General features: G+C 37.4%; 2 protein-coding genes across 2 annotated transcripts in view; both read right to left on the reverse strand.

Moving 5' to 3' along the window:
* Positions 1-24,720, reverse strand: part of LOC136239797 (uncharacterized) — an 81,286-nt gene that overhangs the window by 16,617 nt on the left and 39,949 nt on the right. The gene's annotated exons all lie outside the window — the stretch shown is intronic.
* Positions 6,552-7,568, reverse strand: LOC136251493 (uncharacterized). Its single transcript, XM_066043956.1, has one exon. It carries the CDS (start codon positions 7,409-7,411, stop codon positions 6,614-6,616), a length of 798 nt encoding a protein of 265 aa, XP_065900028.1. The 5' UTR covers positions 7,412-7,568; the 3' UTR covers positions 6,552-6,613.

Here is a 24,720-nt window from a genome sequence, read left to right on the forward strand (position 1 = left end):
TGTTAAAGAGAAAACTGATGACAATCAAGCACCTCAAAGAAGCATAACAAACTCTAAGGGTGACAGGAAGTGCTACCACTGTGGGAAATTTGGTCACCTCATGTATAGTTGCCCAGCTCGAGGTGAACCAAAAGGCAATTATTTTGGCAAGAGTCACCCTGAAGTGCCCTTGAATGAGGTAAGTAAAAAGTTCCTACGTCATGGAAGACTGAATGGAAAACCAGTACAAATGTGGATTGACACTGGATGCACTCACACAATGGTAGCTTCTGAATATGTTGATCCTGACAACATTGACTATTGTAGAACTGAACAAATATTGTGTGTTCATGGCGATAAGTGTAGCTACCCTACTGCAAAAGTACAGCTTAAACTGGGTAGATGGAGGAGATGTGGAAATGTGGTTGTGGCTCCTAGTCTGCCAGTGGCTGTGTTACTGGGTACAGACATGTACCAACCCAGAGATTCTTACCATTTAGGTACACCAGCCAGTAACCCAGGGAACTGTGTGGGCTATGAGGCCTGCAGCCACTAGTCGTATGGGATCTACTAAAGTGGACCAATTCCCTACTCAGAGTAGGTTAAATATTTCTGGTAATGATGTTTCTGAGCTAAGGAGGGAGGATAATCAGGTTGGGCAGCCAATGTCACTAAACGTTACCACAAAAGAGTTAAAGAAGTGGCAAAAGCAGGACACCACTCTGGTTAACATTAGGAAGATAGCCGAAAGGCTGGCTAGAAGTGGGAAAAGAAGAGTATGTTTCCAGTATCGAGGTGGTTTGTTGCACCGATTAGGGCAATCAGAAAGAGACCACATGAATAAACAATTAGTGCTTCCTGTGCAGTGTCGCAAGCTGGTGTTGCGTCTGGCACATCACAGTCCCCTCACGGGTCATCTTAGTATCAGCAAGACCAAAAACTGTATTCTCCAACACTACTATTGGCCAGGAATGCTTAGAGATACAGCTGAATACTGTCGAACCTGTGAGCTATGTGAGAAGACTTTTAAGGCAGATAGGACTTTGATGAGTCATCCATCACAGAGGATAGCTATGGACTCTACTGGACTGGAGTCTGGAACTCAGAAGGAAAGCCAATATGTATCCACAACACCAGGTGCAGCAGCTGCAATGGTGACTGTGCAACCAATGGATGAGAATCAGGAGTCTGTAGAAGAAGCTGATAGAGATAGCAAACATGATGAATTATCCCAAGGATTAGTAGTTAGAAACAACAGTGTTAAGTTGTCCAGCAACCCCTCACTGTTGTCATAAGGAGGGAGGGATGTGGAATAATGACCTGTGTCCTTGTGAACTCATGCACACACCAAGCAATAGTCTACTTCTGTTTTGTAATTAGGAAGTGATGTACATTTAATTGTTTAGGCTACATCCTTTTGTACCATAGCTATAAGGCAACCTTACAAGGTTAAGGTGACCTTATTGCTGTATTAGGACTTTGTAAGTCTTCCATCAGGAAGTTAGGTAATTCAGTTTTGTAGTATAAATAGAGAGCACATTTTGCAGTTTGTATGACTGGTATGAATGGATGAGTTGAGTTAAGCCTATTAAAGTGCTTATAACCTTGGAGAGCTAAGCCAGCTTAGCACATTAATCACTCGGATTCACGACACAATGCATGACTATACATATGGCTAAAACAACCTATTGTATGTAACACCTGTTACACCCTGCTTGCAATTGCAGAAGCTTATTATAGCTAGTGCACGATATGATACTCCAATGTTGTGTAGAAATACTGTAATTCACTTTATTTCCATGCAAAAGTTTTGTGATAAAAGTTTTCGTGTAAAATTTATCAATCAGTTGAAGATAGCATGACCTGTCACAAAATGCATTGTATCACAATTTGCTTTTTTTTGTATGCAAAAACTTGTACAAAAATTTCTTATATGAAAAAAATTATGTAAGATCAAACTACTGTAATAGAGCAGTCATTCACATAAACCATACAAAAGTATTTTCAAGAAAATGTTTTATCCCAATTTTCTCTCTTTTTTTTGCACGAAAATATAGCAAATTACGATATGTATGTACAGTGTGTGTGTGTGTGTGTGTGTATGTACATGTGCGTGTGTTTGTATGTTCGTACATGTACTAGTGCAATTATTTTAAAAATGAAGTTGGGCTCTAGTGATAAAATGCAGTGAACTAAGAGATGATGATAGTTATAAGTAAAATCCCTAACCATTTGCTATTGTAGCAATGTGAAAATCCCTATACTTGGCATTTAGTCAGGTCCACTATGTACTTTTGTTCAAATTTTATGGGGATTAGCAAACCTATATATTTTCAGAAAGCTTAGAGCATGGAGAATCTGAAAATCATTGTTTACATTTGCACAGATTCCTGCAAGGTTAGCATTTTTAAATTTCAAAATGGCAGCCAATAAAGTAAGAAATTCCTGATATATCAATTTTAATTTGGCATAAAAGTTCATTAATGAACTCAACAAATTCTCTGGTGACATTTTTACATCTCTATTCACTAGAGGTGACAAGCTAATCATGAAAAATTAAAAGTTTTAACAAATGGAATAGAGGAGCGTCCATTATGCTGCAATAACTCAGGAATAAATTTTAGCGAAAAGAATTGAGGAACATTCCAGATTAATTGGATGAGATATATGTATAACTGGTGTAAAATATTAGTTTGGCTTCCACAGAAACAGTTCAAGCCTAAAAACAGCAGAAAAGATTGAGTTACTCTAATAGAGCAGTCACTTACTCTGATAAAGCAGTCAACTTTTGACTCCATATTTCCAATGTAGCAGTCACTTTTGTGAAAGTCCTAGCTAGTGTGCTTATGTTGGGCATAAATTTCAGGAGATTAGCTAATTCTAGGTTTGAAAGCATGATTGGAATTTACATAAAATATTCTCCCCTAAAAGGTAATTTTGTTAATTCGCAATTGGCAACTATGATTTCACCCTGACTGGCACTTTTTTCAGTTGGTGGTATGCATTGACATAGTCAAATAACTATGTCAAAGATAACTTTGTTCAAAATTTATGGGCCTACATAAAGCTCGGAGCATGGGGAATGCATGGAGGTCAGTGAAAATCAATGCTTACATTTACTGTATACAGATGCCTGCATGGTAGTCAATCAGCAGTTTGAAAATAGCAGTCTTTATGGTGCTAATTTCTTCATATATCAGCCTCTTATTGAAAGTGAATTGCAACAAACACCATTTCTATGTTCTCACACCCATATAGAATCCATTACTTAATGGCCTCTAATGCACTAAGAAACCTAAAAGCAATTTATTTAGCAGATAGCTATTACATGAAACAAAGTGAATAAGTGAATTATTAACATTGAGAAATAGGGTATAGCTACATATGAAGACATCATGGCTATGCATGTACGTACACATATACATAACAATCATCAGCAGTGTCACTGTTGTCATTTTCAATGCATCATACAGTATTATACTGTATATTAGGGATCATGCAGAATTGAGCTTTTCCAGTTCAAAATATCACCCTAAAACCAGTCTCAATTTCCCTTCATGACAGCTTGGCAGCATTGGTTAGACACAGCCAAACCCCAAAATGTCAACTCCAAATTTTTCCAACAAGTTTCTACGGCATTTAAAACTTTTCTATTCAACAAAATTTTATGCTGACTGATGTACTGACTGATGCTCCCTGCCAAGCATAACTTGACATACAGGCTTGGTTTTGGCAACATACAATATACACATGCATCATGGACTTGCCTTTGTCCTCCTTTGTGTTCCAGTTCTCTTCACTGACAATGCAAGGTGTCAATTCATGCTATATTATATCATGATACGGCTTCCCTGAGGCTGTATTTTCCATAAGCAATATGATCAAGAGTATCCTCCTCATTATATACTCTTGATACGATTGATTGTTGAGACACTTCTCATGCTGTTCTTTGTTTGCAATGTTGCGTAATGGGCAAAGCATACTGTAGATGAAAATGAAGTGCCATGGCCATTGGCTACCCCCCTTTTAGCTACATAATTGATAGTTGGGCATGCGTCCAGACATATAGATTGTCAGGTGCCTGTCCTCCTTTTGATGCAACATATGTGCAGGTCCACCAGTCATAATTATGTTACAAAAACAGTAAACAAATAAGTAGAAACTTGGATTAAGGATCAAAAAATTAAAGAAATAAGGGAATAGCTAAACAGTAGTGAAACAAGAGAGTTTGCATGCCTATATACTGCAGATTAAATGTCCACTAGTACATCTGCAGTATTAGGCAACCTCTTTTGTTTCACTACTGTTTAGCTATTCAATTGTTTCTTTACTTTTTTGATCCTTAATCTAACTTTATGGTTAAAGCAGTTACTTGTGAGCCAGTCATTAAAAATGTCTTGGCTAGATGTGCCAAATGTCCTTTGTTTATTTTTGGATAAGAATCAATTTGTTGACCATGGCAATCTTTAGATTATTTGAATATGTCTGATATACGATCTGGAATGCAAATTTTCATTGGATACTAATTTTCAAGATTGTGTATATATCAATTTTAACTTGTTGGTGCAAGTCTGTCTGGTGCAAAAAAATTGCTCTTGATGATCAGCGTGAATTCATTCTTGCCAATTGTTATTTTAAAATCATTAAGCAAATTCCAACTACTGTCTTTGAAAATGAAAATTCTTTCAACATTTATCTAGTAATAATTATGCTAAACATGCATAAGCACGTTTAGTAAAAAAATAGGCTCAAACGTTGACTGCTTTACTAGATTATGTGACTGCTCTATTAGAGTATCTAAATGTTCAGGCTTGAACTGTTTTATTAGAAGTCAAATTATATGTTGCACCAATTACACTTTGCACCAATTACACTTTGCACCAATTACACTTTGCACCAGTTATACTCCAGAATATTCGTTAACTTTTTTCACTGTAAATTATTCCTGAATTATTGCAGCATATAATGGGCATTCTTCTATTCCCTTTGCAAAAACGTTCAATTATTCATGGTTAACTGTCACTTCTAATGAATAGAGGTGTAAAAATGTCACCAGAGAATTTGTTGAGTCCATTTATCAAACTTTTATGTCAAAATTAAACTTGATGTATTAGAAATTTGTTATTTTTAGCTGTCACTTTGAAATTAAAAATTGGTGACCTTGCAGGAATCTGAGCAAATGTAAACATTGATTTTCAGATTCCTCATGCTCTAAGCTTTCCAAAAATGTATAGGTTTGCTAATCCCCATAAACTTTGAATGAAAGTGTATTTTTTGACATAGTGAACCTGACTAATTGGTAGAGGTCATTATAACAGTGCTGAAACAAAAGCAATCACCATCACCTTACATATAGTTTGTGACCAAACTTTGTACATCAACCATATATTTGTGAATGCCAATTATACAGGAGTGTAAGACTTTACTGCAATTTGCTTTTTTTTCATTGTAAAATAATTTTTGTATACAAAACTTGTACAAAATTTTCTTACAAAATTTTTTTTACATAGGATCAAACTGTCGTTCAGGGAAATATATTTATTATTATTTTTACTACACAAAAATTTTTATGACGAAAAAAATTACAAAAAAAAGCAAATTATGGTGCATGTATCAACAGACCTTTACCATTACTAACACTCTTTACTAATCAATTTAAGATAACAAGCTATGCATCGTGTGTATACATGTACATGTATATAAAGGAGTGTGTTGTATGCTGGTGGATGATTCTCTTACTTTTAATAATTTTGTAGTGTTTTTACGAGGAAGTGGAACAGTATCCTAAATGTAATACTAAGAAAGACAAAGTTGTTCGACAAAATCATAGAACAGCCGGTATGTGTAATTAACTAGAATGATATGCATAGTCTCATAGCTTTACTATATGTATAGGCACTGTTGTATCTTCATTTGTGACTGGGTTTGTGAAAATGGGGCATGTGGGCACAAACTACACCCTGCCATATCATCTCATATCACAGTACTGGGATAAAGAATATTTTTCTGCTGTAACTTGTATTGTAAAGCCAACTAAATGTTTAATAAGTGCTGAAAATTTGATGGCCAAGCAATTATGAAATACAAAGTTATGATGCATCAAAGTTCGAAAAAGTAGGCAATTTTCATGTGCCCATATGCCCTATTTTTGCATTCACAATGTGACCAGATATGTGAAAGAACCGGGGTGTTATATAGCCTTTCCAATTTCCAAGTTTGAAAATCAGTAACTCCTCAACTGTTAACATAGCTATCACATGTTAGAATTACACCTACGAATAGTGCTATGTATATATAAAGCTGAAAGGCTGTCTGTCTGTCTCCAACGCCCGTAACTCAACAACCAAAGCACGTATCGACATGAGACTTTAACGAAATTAAGCACTCATCATCTGGCAACTCCATGTTTGTTGTTACAAATCGCTACCTGCTTCCGTTCGTTCTCTATAAAGCTTTGAAGACGTTGGTATAGAGGAAAGCTTAACTTACATTCCTGTCAAAACCACGAACAAACAGCCAAAGTGTTAGCGCCTAGAACTGTTTTTTGTTTTTTGTTTTTTTAACCCGGGCTTGATGGACTGCCCTTTCCTACCACCCCCAGCACAGATTGCAAGTGCTGGACAACTGAACAAAATTAAGCAGACAAATGGGATTCCACAGTCACTAAGTCCACTGACTGTGGAGTCCTGGTGTAAACACAAATGGAAGACCGTGCCCCACGAATACACTGAATTGCCGAGCGCAACAACGAAAAGCTCAGGCAACAACGCAGCCAACCCAGAACCACAGAATAATCATCTCCCCACTTTTTGGCCAGAATAGAAGCAAGTCGCTTATAAAAAACAGTAGCCTCATGGGCTAAACCGCCAGTGGCAGCCAAAACAATTGGAGTGAAAGTGGCATGCTCCACTTCTCGAACCCGCTGACCATAAGCATGATGCTTAACCTTTTCATGCTTCCTAAAGGTGGACGACAGAGAGGAGGAACTATTAGAAGGAGCAAAAGGGTTAAAAATACGGACATCAATGAAACATCTCTCCGAACAACCACCCCAGAAGCCGTTTACAGCAACATCCAAGCGAGCCGAATCCTGAGTATTAGAGGTGGCAAGAGGGAACTCATCAGAATGCTGAACCGGCTGTAACTCTGGCTCAACACACACCTGGGAGCAAACCTCAGTAAGAAGGGTAGCAGTAAGGTCCCTAATCTCGTTATGACGCAAGGAAGGTAAACCCCCTTTGGGACAGGACAAAGCATGCTCAACAGAAAAGGAGGTTCCGCAAGCACAAAGGGAAGGAGGATGAAGTGGGGACCAACCATACCTCAAAGCCAAAGCATCCTGGAAAGCAGATCTATGGAGAGTGAAACCATGCTCACTCAAAGGTAAGGTGGTGAGCCAGCTTGAAGCACCTCTAACAGTAGCCAAGTCCATCGCACGCCTCAAGGAAGGCCCAAGCTGTTGGTATAGCTCAGCAAATTGTGTAGAACAGTGTTCAGATTTGGCTTTCCTTAAAAGGGCCTTTCTGGCCTGCTGAGAGGCAACAGCCTCAACAAAACTCAAATCATGATTCAATATACATTGGCTAAGAGGTTCCGCGACATCACGAGATGCAGCCAACTCACTAACACATCTTCTTGTGGGGACAAAAATACCCAGGCCTCCCCACCGAGCAGGAAGGGCAAACAGGAGCCGTGAACTATCACTGGGCGGTGAACAGCCAGTTAAAGTAGGAATAAATACTTGGTGAATCATATCTTCAAGTGGCTGAAAAGCATCACACACACAAGGAACTGTTCGAAAAACAAACAGCCAACGACTGGATAGACCATGGGTGAAGGCACAGTATGCAGCATGGGGCTGACTCTCCGCAAATCTTGATAACCTCTTAACCTCTGCAGACCAGCCCTTAACCTTCTCAACAACAAAACTAGAACTGTTAACCCAAAGGTCCAGGGTTCGATTCCAGCCCATGACAACTTTTTTTTCTTCTTAGTGCCACCTTTTTGTGACACACTTTTTCGTATCTTAGCTATTGACAATGATTACCCAGCAATCTGTGCACAAATCGAGACGATTCACACGTGAAATTAAACGCTCAACATCTGGCTATGTCGCAAAGTTTATTGCAAGCTTCTGCGTGTGTTCCTTCGTCAGCTACAGCACACTAAAGGCCATGATGTAGAGAAAACGTCAGCTGCATTCCATTGCTAACCACACCGTGACGATAAACAACTCAGCTGGTAAAGCACCTCCCTGAAGTACTACTGTGTAGGGTGTGGGTTCAAATCCTACCAGTGACACAACTTTTTTATACCTTTTGGTACATACTTTTTCTAACTCACTTTTTAGTCTCATATAAGTTCATATCATCCTGGTATTGCTATTTGTAACTCCAATTCTTTGTGATGTGATGAAGTGTGTACCTGTGTATTAAGTTAATTTTACTGCTTGCAGTATAGCTACAAGCGCTTTAAATACTGTTGACCACATTATTACAGTACCTGCATGATAGGATAGCACCACATGATTTGCATATGTCTTAGTAATTATTGGTTTAGCCTACATGAAATTCTGTTGTTTAGTTAACTCCATATTCACATCACTGTAACTTAATTATTAGACTTGCATGATGGTAGAATAAGATCCATAATATCACCATGTATGGTACTTAAGGACATGATCTTTAATGCTTCATTCATATTGTTTGTTTGTTTGTTTATTGCTGTTGTTCGTTCATTGTTGTTTATAGACCCCAGTTATTGTGTGGTTAATGTGAAAATGTGAAATGGTCCTACACGTACAGTTGTTCCTTCATCCACTACAGCACGTTGAAGGCCATGATGTAGAGAAAACTTCAGCTGCATTCCATTGCTAACCACAGGACAAACAGCTCAGCTGGTATAGCACCTCCCTGAAGTTGTTGTGGTTATTGGCAATGTAGGCTGTGGGTTTGAATCCAGCCACAGACATAACTTTTTTTTCATATTGTCTACCTTTTGAGTGCATAGTTCTTCAAACTTAACTTTTTACTTATTCTAAGGTTCATAGCTTGCTCACAGCATGCAGACTGTTGGAAACGTATACAGTAGCACATTTGATAGGTATAGGGCAGACGTGGGAAAGCCAATTGGGTGCCTGTATGTTTGTTTGTGTGATTCTCCTGTGTGGTCTATTAGAGTAAGTGCCTTCTCTTTGTAACTTCAATTCTTTGTGATGTGATTAAGTGTGTACCTGTGTATTAAGTTAATTTTGCTCAACCCTTTGCTTGCAGTATAATAGTTATAACTGCTGTAAATACTGTTGACCACAATTTTACAGTGCCTGCATGATAGGATAGCACCACATAAGTTGCACATGTCTTAGTAATTATTGGTTAGCTTACATGCAATTAGTTAACTCCATGTTCACATTATTAGGCTTGCTAATGTGAAAATGTGAATGGTCCTGCACATAGGGCAGGTACCGATGCTAGTATATATATATACCACTTTCACACCTCACTTCAAAAGGAAGAGAAGGTACATAAGTGGTATAATAGCACTGCTATCAGTGCTCAGGAATGCATTAACGAGAACAGGAGGTAGTATATACAAGTTATATCCCTCCTGGGAGTGATATAACTTGTACATACTACCTCCTATTCTCATTAATGCATTCCAAGCATTCTTAGAAATCATTCGATTTCTTTGATGAACTCTGTGATCTCTTCTGCTTTAATATAGCGACACTTTACAGGATCGATTGTGGGTTTTGGTATTTGTAAAGTGAGCCAAAGCACAGGTCATGGACTTGGAAAAGAAGATGACCACTGGTGCGATGTCACACACGCGTAGTAACTGGGCGTGGCGCTTAATTGGCTAGGCCACCATAGTGCTGTAAACATAATCACTGCTTTAGTATATTCATGGCTAGTATAGTAAGTACTTTATAGTGCACTTAAGCTTCATTATTAGCTGTTCAGCTCGTATTTGGGCTTCCCTGTGTTTATTTGCATACCCACAATCGAAGCAATCTACATGCTCGTGACGATACACTTACATTCGGCCTCTCAGTAGCGCCTTGTCGTTGCTCTTACGACGTTATCCACAATCGAAATTCACATGGTCCCATATAAATACACTCGCAAAGCATTCCTGCAAGTTCCATGCACACTTGCAGGTGAGTCACCCAAGTGGAATGTATTAGTTGTAACATAGGCACTTGTGATTTGCCTGAAATATACGCACTCGTGCCCATGTTACCACTACTACATATGTTAGACAGGACAATCTTCAAGCCATTAGAAGGCTACAGTAATAATATACACCTTTTTGTAGATCCAGTCACATTTGTAATGTGTTTTGGATTTATTGGTATGCATAAACACAGACTGTTATCCATATTTATATTTCAGTACACTCCTTGTTTGCTGTAAATACAGTATATATGTGTGTGTGTGTGTGTACATGTGTGTGTGTTGTGTGTGTACATGTGTGTGTGTGTGTGTGTACAGTATGTGTGGTGTGTGTGTTTGTGGTGTGTGTGTGTTTGTGTGTATGTGATAGTTGTAACATGGGCACGAGGGATATACCTGATATGCATACTGATAAAAGCCTGAGGGCTGGAGGCATCCATATCGGGAAAATTCCAAGTGCCCATGTTACAGCTAATATGTAACACTCATGTTTCAGACTAATAGCCTTAACCAGGTGATGCCAGTATGAGTGCGACTACCAAGATTTGATTATGGCTAGGCAGCACATAATATTATAGCTACATTTGTATAATAAACATACAATCCCTAAGGATATCACAGAAAAGTCAAGTGGGGCAAATCTCGGGGAGTTTGCAAGTGATTTAATGCTATCATGTTGTTCAAAGACCAATTATAATGTATAATGAAGACCTAAAGGGATAAACTTTGTTGTAGAGTGGTTAACTGTAACTTGTGTGGTCTTATTTCAATAATGTGCTGAAACACTTGTGAATAGAGAGGTTGCATATGAAACGCGTGTAGCAAAATGCTTAGCAACCATTGCTGGTCAGCCATGCTTGAGGGCAGAGAGCGAAGGCTGCCATCATTCTCAATGGTTAAGCAGAGAATGTGACATGCTCTCTAGTATAGTCACTTGTATAAACCAGGATAGCTGTGGTCAAAAAGCATTAAAATACGCCATTAATCTATCAAAAATTAAAAATGTGCTTATCTGTATTAAACCTAGTTTTCAATATTTATTCCAACCTTATCCACATCTGACAGTGATACTAGTTGTTGGCAGCTTGTGGTGACGAACCTACAGTATTCGTCTCATTTGGCCCCATTGAAACTTGCCCCAAGTATAGCTGACTAGCAACAGTTGTTAAGGATTATTGGCGCCATGCAAGCTCTCTATGCACTATAACAGTAGTTCTCACCTTTAGCTAACATTTCCCAACTCGTAGAATGGCAAAGATATTGGGATGCTTTCATCTGAGTGCTTCTTCTGGCAAGAATCACGTGAGCATTAATCTATTCCCATAATCGATTTCAATCTGAGCCTGTACAAAACAAACAGAGGGCAGTACCACTATACTTCATCCACATCAAGGCTATGCTTGCTTTGATGAAAGTGGCTTGCTGATTTGAAGTGCAACCACTTTCCAGAGATACATCTCAATGTACACTAGCGAACACATTTAGTTGTCTCCCTGTAAAGAAGCATACATGGCAAATTTCATGGTAAATTTATCCTCTGGAATTCCTTTGATCTGAGGCCTGAAAGTGGTAATTACATATAATTTATGATCATAGCAAATTGTCCAAGGATTTAATAAAAAAACATAATTTGCTGTGAAAACTTGTATTCAATGATTGTATGCTTGCTGGGTTCTATACTTCGTGGTCCCATATGTATTCTATATATATATATATATATAGTACTTGTCAAGTTTGTAATACTAATTGTTGAGAAAGTCACACTCCTGAAACGTCTATACTACTAAATGTATGGGATACTTTTAAGGCCTCATAACTCTACTAGTTTGTTCTTTCCCATATTAAAGTGCTTTTCAAAAAAGAGTTGCAGCATTTAAAAAGCTTCAGAGTGCCACTAAATGTTTGGATAGCTGGTTCATGTAACAAGTATTATTAAGGAGAAACAAGGGCTTAGGTTGTGTCTGGTGTGTGTATGTAGCTAAATCCATCTTAATGCATAAATGTAGCAGGAGATGACAGTTGTAATAGACATATTATCTTATATAAATGTCTAGGAGTTTTGGCAATGTTGTGGCCTTGTGGAGTAATTTCATCATTAAGCGAGCTGTTCAATGCAGAATCAAACAGTCAAGTGTATGGACAACTACATGACTTTTTGAAAATCTCCCAAGTGTTGCCTCTAATCTAAGTATGTAAATCCTCTTTCTGTCATGATTATGCATGTATGTACAGTACGATCAGTTGAGCTGACACAATATTTAAATGCTGTAACAGTAACTAATGAAAGTACACAGGCACAATATTAACTAATTTCTTCAGCCAGTGAAAATAATTTTTGTGTTACATATCTGTAGAATTCATATGCTATGATGATGGTTGTCATTTACGAAAGTATTCAAGACAAACAAAACGTGTGAAAATGTCTGATACTGCACAGTGCATAGCAGGCATTAATATTGTGATTGATAAGCTACACATGAGAGGCCACACAGATCCATGGTGTAGGGAGAACTGTGACCCACACAGCCATAGTGATTTGGATGATGTAAGTATAGCTAATAATTATTATGATGTCTAACATCTATGCAAATGCTTCTACATCATTGATCAAAAGTTGTTAATCATTTATTGAAGCTACAGTCGAACAGATACTAACAACATGTAGTAACAACAAAACACATATACACAGAAAATAGCCCTTTCTTGATATTTTCCTGTATGCATGAATAAGTTAGAAGCCACACTTCATTGCATTTGGCATGCAGCAATCAATTTTATTTCCTTTGCTATGCATAATAAGCATATACTTTCTACAGATTTTGCCATGTGTGGAAAAGGATCATTTCCCAAAATACGGTCACATTTATGTAATAGCATTCATAAACACATTGGTTTTCCACTTCATCTGTGGGCTGATTGGTAACATGGCATATGGTTTACTCTACAACCAGTGATATCCTACAAGAAGCCCTATAAATACACTTGATTCTGATGTTTTCTTTCTGAACTGCGAATAACATGCAGTCTTGAAAAATGAGCAGTTATAGTACTGAATAAATAAAATAGACAAAGAAACTTTCTGTACCAGCTTAGTCATTATAATTCTGAGTAATGTGAAACAATCCGTTTAGATTTCATGGAAATATACATTAATATAAAATGTTTTTGGGTACCTAGTTTACTTGATTTTGTGCAATAGAAGCCAAGTCCATTGTCACCACAGGCATAGAGTAAAGCAAAATGTACATGTCATTGTAATGTAATTTGTTTAAGAACTGTACATGTGTAGTGCAAACATCAGATCAACTGTCACTTATCAGCTTCTTTTGGTGACATCAATATAGGATATTACCATATTTGGTACCCTCCATAATTTACATCACACACACACACACACACGCACACACGCACACGCACACACACACTGACTGTACATACTACAACTTTTAAAGTAGTGATGAATCAACTAACTTTATAATGTCATACAGTATGAATATATCTACATAGGTTGATACTGAGGTGTGTGAACAAGTTTTCTTGTGGCTGTCATGTTATGGAAAGATCACAAAACATATGAATCGGTACATCTATCTCTTCTTTTTACTTTACATATGTGACCTACACAATGAACGTGAAGTAAAGAAACTTAAACTGTCTTCTTACATGTAGACTCTGCTGTATACAGTGATAGTACTGTACTATATATCCATAAAAATGTGTAACATGTGTATTTGCTTTGATTACTATTTGGCTCATTATTATAATATGAATTGAAATTGATAAAGAAGGGACCACACAAAATAAGGCTTGGGTTTTTGACATACTTCTGTAAGATATGTGACAAATAACCAGAAACTGTCATATATTGTATCTTTGCTAGGATGCACCTTGGCAGCATTATAATTAGTTTCTAATTGATATTTCAGACAACCATGATATGAACAATCAGGGTGGATTTAGAGGATGAACAGGATTCCGAAGTGTCCAAAATCTTGTCCATTGATAACAAAGTATGGACAAAACCATGTTATTAGGCACTAGTGTGCAGTGAAATTTCTCAAAAGTCCTAAGTGTTGTCCTATTAATCCCAGGGACAAAAAGGACGGACAGGACAATAGGATTGGGCCCTCTTTGCAGTACAAATTGTCAATTGTCCCAAGTGTTGTCCTATTAACCCCAAGGACAAAAAGGACGGACAGGACAATGGGATTGGGGCCTCTTTGCAGTACAGATTGTCAAATGTCCCAAATGTTATCCTATTAATTCCAGGGACAAAAAGGACGGACAGGACCATGGGATTGGGCCCTAATGTGCAGTAAGAATAAGTGTTGTCCTATTAATCCCAGGGACACAAAGGACGGACAGGATAATGGGATTGGGCCCTCTTTGCAGTACAGATTGTCAATTGTCCCAAGTGTTGTCCTATTAATCCCAGGGACAAAAAGGATGGACAGGACAATGGGATTGGCCCTCTTTGCAGTACAGATTGTCAATTGTCCCCAGCGTTGTCCTATTAATCCCAGGGACAAAAAGGACGGACAGGACAATGGGATTGGGCCTTCTTTGCAGTACAGATTGTCAAATGTCCCAAGTGTTATCCTATATATCCCAGGGACAAAAAGAACGGACAGGACAATGGGATTGGGCCCTCTTTGCAGTACAGATTGTCAAATGTCCCAAGTGTTGTCCTATTAATCCCAGGGACAAAAAGGATGGACAGGACAATGGGACTTAACCCTAGGATTCTCAAATCTCCCAACTGTTATCCTATATATCCCAGGGACAAAAAAGACGGACAGGACAAAGGGATTGGGCCCTACTGTGCAGTAATGATTCTCAAATCTCCCAAATGTTATCCTATCTATCCCAGGGACAAAAAGGACAGATGGGATTGGGCCCTCTTTGCAGTACAGATTAAATAACCCAAGTGTTGTCCTATTAATCCCAGGGACAAAAAGGACAGACAGGAGAATGGGTTTTGACCCTACTATGCAGTAAGGATTCTCAAATCTCCCAAACGTTATCCTATATATCCCAGGGACAAAAAGAACGGACAGGACAATGGGATTGGGCCCGCTTTGCAGTACAGATTGTCAAATCTCCCAACTGTTGTCCTATTAATCCCAGGGACAACTTTGCAGTACACATTGTCCAATGTCCCAAGGGTTGTCCTATTAATCCCAGGGACAAAAAGGATGAACAGGACAATGGGATTTGACCCTACTTTGCAGTAAGGATTTTCAAATCTCCCAAATGTTATCCTATATATCCCAGGGACAAAAAGAACGGACAGGACAATGGGATTGGGCCCTCTTTGCAGTACAGATTGTCAAATGTCACAAGTGTTGTCCTATTAATCCCAAGGACAAAAAGGATGGACAAGACAATGGGATTTGACCCTACTGTGTAGTAAGGATTATCAAATCTCCCAAATATCCTTTATATTCCAGGGACAAAAAGGATGGAGAACCATGGGATTGGGCCCTACCATGTAAGTTTTGTCCAAATGTTGTCCTATTAATCCCAGGACAGATAGACATATCATGGTATCACAGTCTTTATCCTTATCTCCTAAATGGGACATTTAGGAAGTCTTGAGAGCACATAGACAATCTGTGGCATTACTGGACATACCTGCAATAATTGGGTGGTGTTAACCAAACAAACGTGATACATTTTCAAATAGTAGCTATTTGCATCCATAAATTACAAACATGTATTTACAAATCATCAATGTCTAAAGCTGCCTTGAGTCTACCATAGATCAAATCAACTATTAGTCATTCAGGACCTTGTGACATGTCAAGATGAGCATGGTGTTCCAGACATTTTTTCTCAATAAAACCCAATGACAAAGAGAAAAAAGTTGTCTGGCCACACAAGACTATTCAATCAGCCCTGTACCTATACACCTATTAATGTATTGCCTCACCATCCCCCTGAGGATATATGGGGTTATTGGTGGGGATTTGACTCACGTTAAAGTCATAGTTTGGCAAACCTAACATGTCAAATCCCCACAATAAGCCCCAGTTACAACACAGGGATTTGATGTCATACATATTGTAGCAGCAAAAAACATTTGGGTGCTTAAATGGTTTAATAAACAGTTGTATAATGCCTCATGGTGGGGTAACAATTATGTGTCATGCAGTATCCCTGTAAAGCCCCACCTATGGGAGTAGGTGGGGTAATATATTGACTGGTGCATTATACATTATACAGAATTTTGCATTACGTCATGTTGTGGTACAATTGTTAGGTAGATTGGAGCAGAATTCGGCTTTATCACCAGTCACGCGTGTACACAAGTAAGTTCTGTCTTGTTTTAAGGTATCTGGTGACCTTTAATTTTGTTCAACCGGGCACTATTTTTCTTAGACTGCATGACCTTTTTAAATAATTTAAAAAAGTCTAAATGTATCTGCCAGTCATCTCCCTTGTACTAATGTTTCTTTAGCACACATCTGTGTACATCCTTTTACAAAAATGTGAGTGGCCATAATTGCATGGCTAGATATGTATCTAGGCAACAGTTGCCAGACATTATCATGAAGGGACTGCAACTTCTGGCTGTATAGATTTTTAATGTGTGTATAAAGCCGTTTAGTAATTAATTTAGTATAGTTACGTGGAAAATTTGGCAAGGAATTAATCTTGACATTTTCTCTTATATCATCAAATTTTAAATCTGCCAAATAGCTGGTGTATTAAACCCAATTTCAGGAGTGACGTTAGCATGCATTTCTGTCAGTGGCAGAATGCATTGTTCTTGGAAGTACTTAAAGAAAAACAGAGAATATTATAGGTTGCCATCTAAATTTTGGATTACTAAACAATTTACCGCTAGCATATTGAATCAGCAAACCTAAGGAAAATTAAGTTCGACACCAGATATGTGGAGAAATTCAAGGGCCAGGGGAGACCTGTATCTATTCTGACAAAGATGCAGTTAATATTGCAAGATATGCTACTGAGGATGGTCCCATACTGCAGCCAGTAGTGTAATATGTTAGGATTTTTGTGCCAACAGTATTTTCAAGGTGCTTCGCAAATTCTTCTACTGATGCATCCCATAATATATATATACTGCATTTATTGTAGTCACGGTAACGGTTGGATGTAGATATCACTTGAGTTGCCATGACTATCACTTGAGCTTTCACACCACAGAAATTCCTATGGTATACAGTAGCTAGTGTATGCAGTTAGTGCAAACACCTGCGTACAAGAGGTTCCATGAATTCAAAATTGATAGGCATATTGGTCAATTTTCCAAAATACATAACCCGTCAAATTTCTGCCATTACAGTATAATACAGTATAGTAAGTACTCTGTATGAATATACTTTCACGTCTGCTATAATATGTGTACTTATGCTCTTGCTCCATGTGTAGGTATGTGCCTGTGATGAAGCTTAACTTATTTCATAGTGAAAGAAGTAGAAGAGACAATGCATCCAACATTGTGCAATAGTTTGTATGGCAGTGTACTTACTGTTAAGTGTGGTTTTCACATACTGATGACATTCTTTTTGTTTAAAAAGTCTGGATATAAGAAGTGTTGTGGTAAATAATACCAAGAGCTAATACAAGTAGGGGAGTAGAGTTCTGTACTTATATAGTATGGACCTTACAGACGATCAGCATGCGTAATTCTGAAACAACATTATATAGCCTGTTTAGATGTGGAACTGCTGGGTTATATACATCCACAATAGAGCAATCCACACAATCTTATAAAGAGACCTGTCACTATCAATATCTGTTTTGGCTTCTTTTAAACATGCCTAGATTGCATGTTGCTAGGAATCAAGGGGTCTGGGATTTTACATTCCACACAGTTTTAGCTACAAGTTTCTGACTTCCTCCTCTATTTACTGACTTAGCCTTCTCACAGATCCATACAGAATGAAATTTCAAGAAGACAGAGCAAGTGGTCCAGAAATTTCAGCATATATAGTATGAATTATTGCTCATACTAGGCATATGTAGTCATATGTATTGTTAGGTTATATTACAGTTCTGTATTGTAGTTCCAAGATCTGTTCAGTATACAGTGGAACCTTTCTTATCCAGGCTAGCTATCATCTAGATCTGTATCTCAGAAATGTCGCAACCAAGAATAAAATGCTATTATGCTAAAGTGACTATTTTAAATGCAAGTAATGTTAAGTTACTTATAAGTACTATGCAGTTTAGTGGGTAGAGGGGAAGTCACTACATAGCATTCATGGTCACTCTGGTCCCTGGGCTGTAAAAACATTATCACTAGTGGTAGTTATTATTAGTAGAATAAACAAGCCACCAAACAAGTAAACAGCAACTCTCTCCTTATATACGTTAATCTAACCCAAATTTCATCATAGTCAATACACTACAAGCCACATTTAAGCTGGGCTGTCCAGACAAAGGAGGTTCCCAGATAATAGAAAGTAGGATTCACGTACTGTACACCATATTACACTTACATAAATTATATAGTTATGTAGGACATACAGTCACTTATACTATTCCAACTCAATAAAATATGCTTGCTGGTGAGCAGCTTCGATCCCCATATTATACAATTATATGAAACTCACAATCAAAACAAGAGAGTTAATCCCATACCGTATATACTATACACATAGCTAAGTACAGGCATATATAATGTGAGACTCTGAGGTTATAGTATGTGCTATGACTAAAATATTGAAGGTGAGAAACTGGCATGCACTATAGCTACGTACAATCATAATTGCTGCATTGCAATATTAGAGTTTATGATATCAAGCTTGTAATACCAATAATACAATCTAATTGTGCATTCACCTGTACATGTATGACATTATATTATAGCAGCCTTTCACAATAGTACACTGATTGAGAAATGTACATTTCAGGACCATGGCCACTTGTCTTGGCTTGATATAAGGTTGTGTGGACAGTTCTATTGAGAATATATTGTGACCGGATGTGCAAAAGGCGGTTGGAAGTCTTATATCCTTCCAAGTTTCACTAGATCAATGTATCACCTTTATATATATACTACACCAAGCAATTGTGATAGTTTTCCCAAATTAGCTGTGTGTACTGCATGTTTCCCTATATACATATACAAATTTTGAGGATGCATTTGTGGGACCTGCCCTAGGAAATAACAAGCAGACAATGAAAGCACCCCTTGGTTCTGTTAATGTGTACAGTGGAGACACTAGCTATACATATACAATTATTTTGTTTGCCCTCTAACTTCTATTACATTATAACAATACATGTACAGAAAAGTACAAGAGGTTGATGATAATAAATTGTACTAAAGCAATGAATTTTGCAATCAACTGTAAAAAATTTACTGTAATACAAAATATCAATATCATACGTTGGGTACATTCTGCAAGTAAGAGATACGTACTATGGTCGTATTCTCTCTTTGACATGAAAGATGACACAGTCTTAAACATTCTGCATCTTTATCACAAAACCTCAACTATACATGCATATGGAACAAGAACATAGGTACACATGCCAGACACGGAAGCATCTTTATGCAGAGTATATTGACTGTGTAGACATGTCATATATATATAATGAAAATGGCAATACATAGATCAAATTAATATTCAGAGTGGTCCACAACCAATACAGTAATTTTTCTGATTTTCCAACCCCTTATTATGCCTGGTCTGTAATTCCTTAGCACTATTGCTTAGCAACCCCAGCCCACTCCACAATTGTGGTTGCTCACACTTTTGCAACAGAAAAGTATACAGACATGCTTAGGAAAATTCACCAATATCTTGTTTTCCAATTTACATAATATCTAGCTAGTTTGAGAGGGATTATTAGCAGATAAAATGTCAGATTTTACAATTGACAGTTTCAGACCTTTTCAAATGTCATGCAGTCTAAGAAAAATGGATGAGAAAATTAAAGGTCACCAGATATCTTTAAGCTAAATAAGACAGTGCTTACTGGTGTATACATGTGACTTTGACTGACTCAGCGATCCCAAATTCTGCGCCAACTTACCTAACAATTGTACTATAACATGATGTAAAGTTAATTCTGTAAGCACATGTAATGGTACAGGACTGCAGATAAAAATTCAATATTCCCAATTCAATTGCATATCAACATAAGACGTACAAGCACATAATTATATTGAAGTAGATAGGAAAGTTACTACGTATAAAAATTACTGTATATTACAGCTGCATGTCCATGCACTTGCTGGAATACCCTGAGAGAAACTACATACTTCTTTTGCCTATCTGGGGGGCATGCGAAGACAAAGCCTTCATCACAAGCAAATTTGCCTCATGTAATATTAAACACACTGTTACCATGACTACAAACACAAAGTAGATACATGTGATGCATCAGTATAAGAAATTGTGTGAAGCACCTTGCAAATGCTGTTGGCACAAATATCCTAACATTTTTCACTAAAAATGTCTGTAGGACTATCCTCAGCAACATATCTTTCAATTTTAACTCCATCTTTGTTAAAATAAACTACTACAGATCTTCCCTTGGTTTCCCCACATTTCTGATGTCAAACTTAATTCTCCTCAGGTTTGCCAGGTGGTAACCCATTATTCTTTATTTTTCTTCAAGTACTTCCAAGAACAATGTATTCTGCCACTGACTGAAATGCATGCTAAAAAGTAAGCGCCACTCCTGAAATTGGGTTTACAAGCTACTCCAGCTATTTGGCAAATTGATGATATAAGAGAAATAATTCTTGCCAAATTTTCTGTATATACAAATTAATTGCTAAACGGTTTATGCACACATTAAATTCTGTACACCAGGATCTTTTGAAGTTGCAGTCTCTTCATGATAATGTCTGGTAACTGTTCCTACTGTTACCTAGATACATGCAAATATGGTCACTCACATTTTTGTGAAGGGATGTAAAAATATATTTGCTTGTTTCCCTTTTACATATCTATGCAATCTGAGAGGTAGCAGATAGATTGTGATGGTTACTAAAGGTCATGCAGTCTAAGAAAAATAGTGCCAGGCTGAACAAAATGAAGATCACCAGATATCTTAAAAACTAATTAAGACAGGACTTACTTGTATACACATATGACTTGGCAGTGGCGGAGGAAGTAGTTGATATGAGGGGGGGCTGGGCTGACCCAGACTTATTTCTATAGTTTGGTAAGGTGAGACCAAAAAAAAAAAAAAAAGGTCGCAACCAACTGACAAGAGCTTTCCACCTCACCAGCTACCATTTCTAGCTGATAAACTACATAAAAATCCTTTCATAGCTCGCTACACACTGACTACTTTATTAGAGTGACTGCTCTATTAGAGTATCTCGATCTTTATCACGGGTTTTCAGCCCGACTCCAAGAAAGATAATTTCGGTGTGATATTATTCTGAGGGGGGGCTAAGCCCCCCCTCAGCAGACCGAGGGGGGGCTTTAGCCCCCTAGCCCCGCCCTTTCCGCCGCCTATGTGACTTGGTAATGCCGAATTCTGCTCCAATCCACCTAACTATTGTACCATACTGTAACATAAATTGTCCCATGCCCAATGCACAAGTCACTATGATTTATTGCCCCACTTACTTCTCCTTGGGAATAGGTGGGGCTTTACATGGGAACTGGCACAAAATCGTTGCCCCAACATGAGGCATTTTATAACTGTTTATTAAATGCCAAAATATATATTTTTTGTGTAAAATCCTTGTGTTGCAACTGGGTGGGCTAGGTTTACCCTATTCAGTGTTAGGTGCAATGCGTTGCATTAATGCAGTAACAAAGTAATACAGTGTGCTACATTTTTAAAGAGATATTTTAGGTTAACGTATAGTTATATGTAATGTGTGTTACTGAAGTTAGGGCATTACTACTTGATACTGTAACAATTATTATTACCTAACGAAGTACTAATATGTTATTTAACTGGCGTGTTACTGTAATAATATTTGTAATGAACCACTAACAAACTAGGGTGTTATTGTAATATTATTACATAATGAAGTACCTTTATACATTGTTTAATATCAAGTGTTCATAATATATATATATATATACTGAGGAGAGTATTCTACTCTCTTATACCCCCTGTAGAAGGATGTATCGTGAAGTTATGATGTAATGACAGAATGTTATGGTTTGTGATGTATGAGTAGCTGTAAAAGTGCAAGAATCGTAAGCACCATTTCACACTCACAACACGCAGGATAGCAATATTCATGAATGACCTAGCAAGAAACGCCTATGAAGCAGTCTTAACCCATGAAGCAATGATTGTAGTTCGGTGAGAAATGCTTGGAGTTGGAGTTAATTTGGTTGCTAGCAATGTTGTCAGGCCAGGAACGCGTTCAATCGATATCATGTTAAACTAATGACATCATTAATTATACAAAGAAAAACGGGCAAACTCAGAAGTGTCATGTCATAACTTCACGATACTATGCCCTTCTACAGGGGCATATGAGAGTAGGATACTCTCCTCAGTATATATATATATATATATATATATATATTATGAACTCTTGTTAATATGTAATATAACATAATACTAGTTACCTTTAAAGTGAAGTAATATATAACTGTAATGCAGTGGCATTAATGGGTACGTCTTTTTGAAAGTAATGGCAATCCTATTATGGGGCATTCAACTTTTGGGTATGTCGAATCCTCAACAATAGCCCCACTTATGCCTCAGGGGGATGGTGTGCAATACATTAAGGTACAGGGCTTTAAGAGGACAGTGGCTCAAAAAAAATTCCAATTCAATTACACATAAGATGAAAAAGCACATAATTATATTGAGAAAAGCTTAACTATAAATTATTAGTATTAGTGTATGTATATTATAGCTGTATGTCCATGCACTTGCTGGAATGCCTTTAACAGTATGTACGTAGTTTGGAGGGTATGCGGAGAAGGTTAAACTTTTAAAGCCTATACATGTACAGTATAGTGCATTCATAAAAGCTATACAGTATTTGCTGCTGCAGTTAGCAGTCTGCATAACCAACTTATATAGTTGCATTATGCAAGCATGACCCTTTAGATGCACCCCAAAGGTGTGAAATTAGTGTGTATTGAGTACATATGGGACTCACTTATTCACTCCATGAGTATCATTTTCTATCATAGTTGTTTGCCTCAGCTACAAAATGTAAGTCATTAAATTTTATAACAAATAACTGTGCAGACAAAATATATTTCATATACAAGCACATGCACATACATGCTTGACACAATAGGTACCAAAGTTTGCTCCATATTAGATTAAAGCTCCTTGCTAAGAACAAACTGCTTATTGTATAACAACTAATAGTAATTGCACTGGGTAATAGAGTCTTGCTGTTATGGATTCTTGCTCGAAAGTCATATTTATTACACTACATACTGTGATATCCTGCACTACTAAAAGTTTACACATTATGAAAACGTATGCAAGTATCCTGCAGACTGGAAATAAATATCTGTGGTCACATTAATCAGTAACTGTGCACATTCTGATATGAAACATGATATTTGTCACAAAAATAGCCATTGTTTAGAATGTGCCAATGTTATGCAAAGTTAAGCAAACAAGCATAATTGTATCAAACCAGTAAATGCAGACATGTATAAGTATTAGCAGTCTTAGAATTCAATATTGAGAGTTTCAATAAAGTGCAAATGTGAATTTTATTTAGTTCATACAAATGCTCCAGTAAAAGTCTAGCCAACAATTACTGAATCACACCGTACAGTATGATAGTCTGAATCTTCCCTTATATATATGTACATACCACCATTGCCAGTGTATAAAAGCAAGGAGGATATCAGACTACATGTCCATCATCAACATACAGCAATTACTATAGCTACAGACCATGTATTATACCCACTTTGGAAAGTAACTTCCATGTAGTACTTGGTGATGCCCTTAAGATCATCAATGGTACTACCAAATCTCTATTAGCACAGCATATCAGATAAAGTTACAGAAACTATAACAGTACTGCAGCTAGCTATTATGTGTAGCCTTTTAATTAGCTATATTTCACATATACACCCACCACACACGATACATACTGTGACACTACCACAACACACAAGCACACAACAGAGAAAAAAGGGTGTCGTGTACACAGCACGCATACATGCACGTACTGGAATGTTTCACATACTGTATATATACACACATTAAAGTGGGTGAAGTAATGGTGAATCAGAATATCAGTGGTGAAATACTAGTAGCTTTATTTAATTATTCACAGGGCAGACACAGCCACTCAATAATGAGGAGGTGTACATAACCATGTAGGATGAGCCCGCATAACTGGTGAATGAATTGCATAAGGTCTTTAGTGCTACTAAATGTATATTCTATAGAAATTGATTCTTCTACCTCTCTGCAGGAATATCCACAATTATATGTATGGTTACAAGGACTGTCGGCAGCAAGGTGCATGGTGACTGCCGCATGTCACTATTTCATTCTTTACAAATGAAAGGTTTGGTTTTCTTCACAAAATTTATATAGTGTAAAGTACAAACACAGTAAAACTAAAATTTAAAACCTGGAACCTCTTCTGCCAATAGCTGGTCCAATAATACAG

Source organism: Dysidea avara, chromosome 1 (assembly GCF_963678975.1).
Source record: "Dysidea avara chromosome 1, odDysAvar1.4, whole genome shotgun sequence".
NCBI classification, from domain to species: Eukaryota; Metazoa; Porifera; class Demospongiae; order Dictyoceratida; family Dysideidae; genus Dysidea; species Dysidea avara.

Coding starts and splice junctions, on each gene's coding strand:
- LOC136251493 (XM_066043956.1), bottom strand. CDS start 7,411: ATGGACTTGGCTACTGTTAGAGGTGCTTCAAGCTGGCTCACCACCTTA.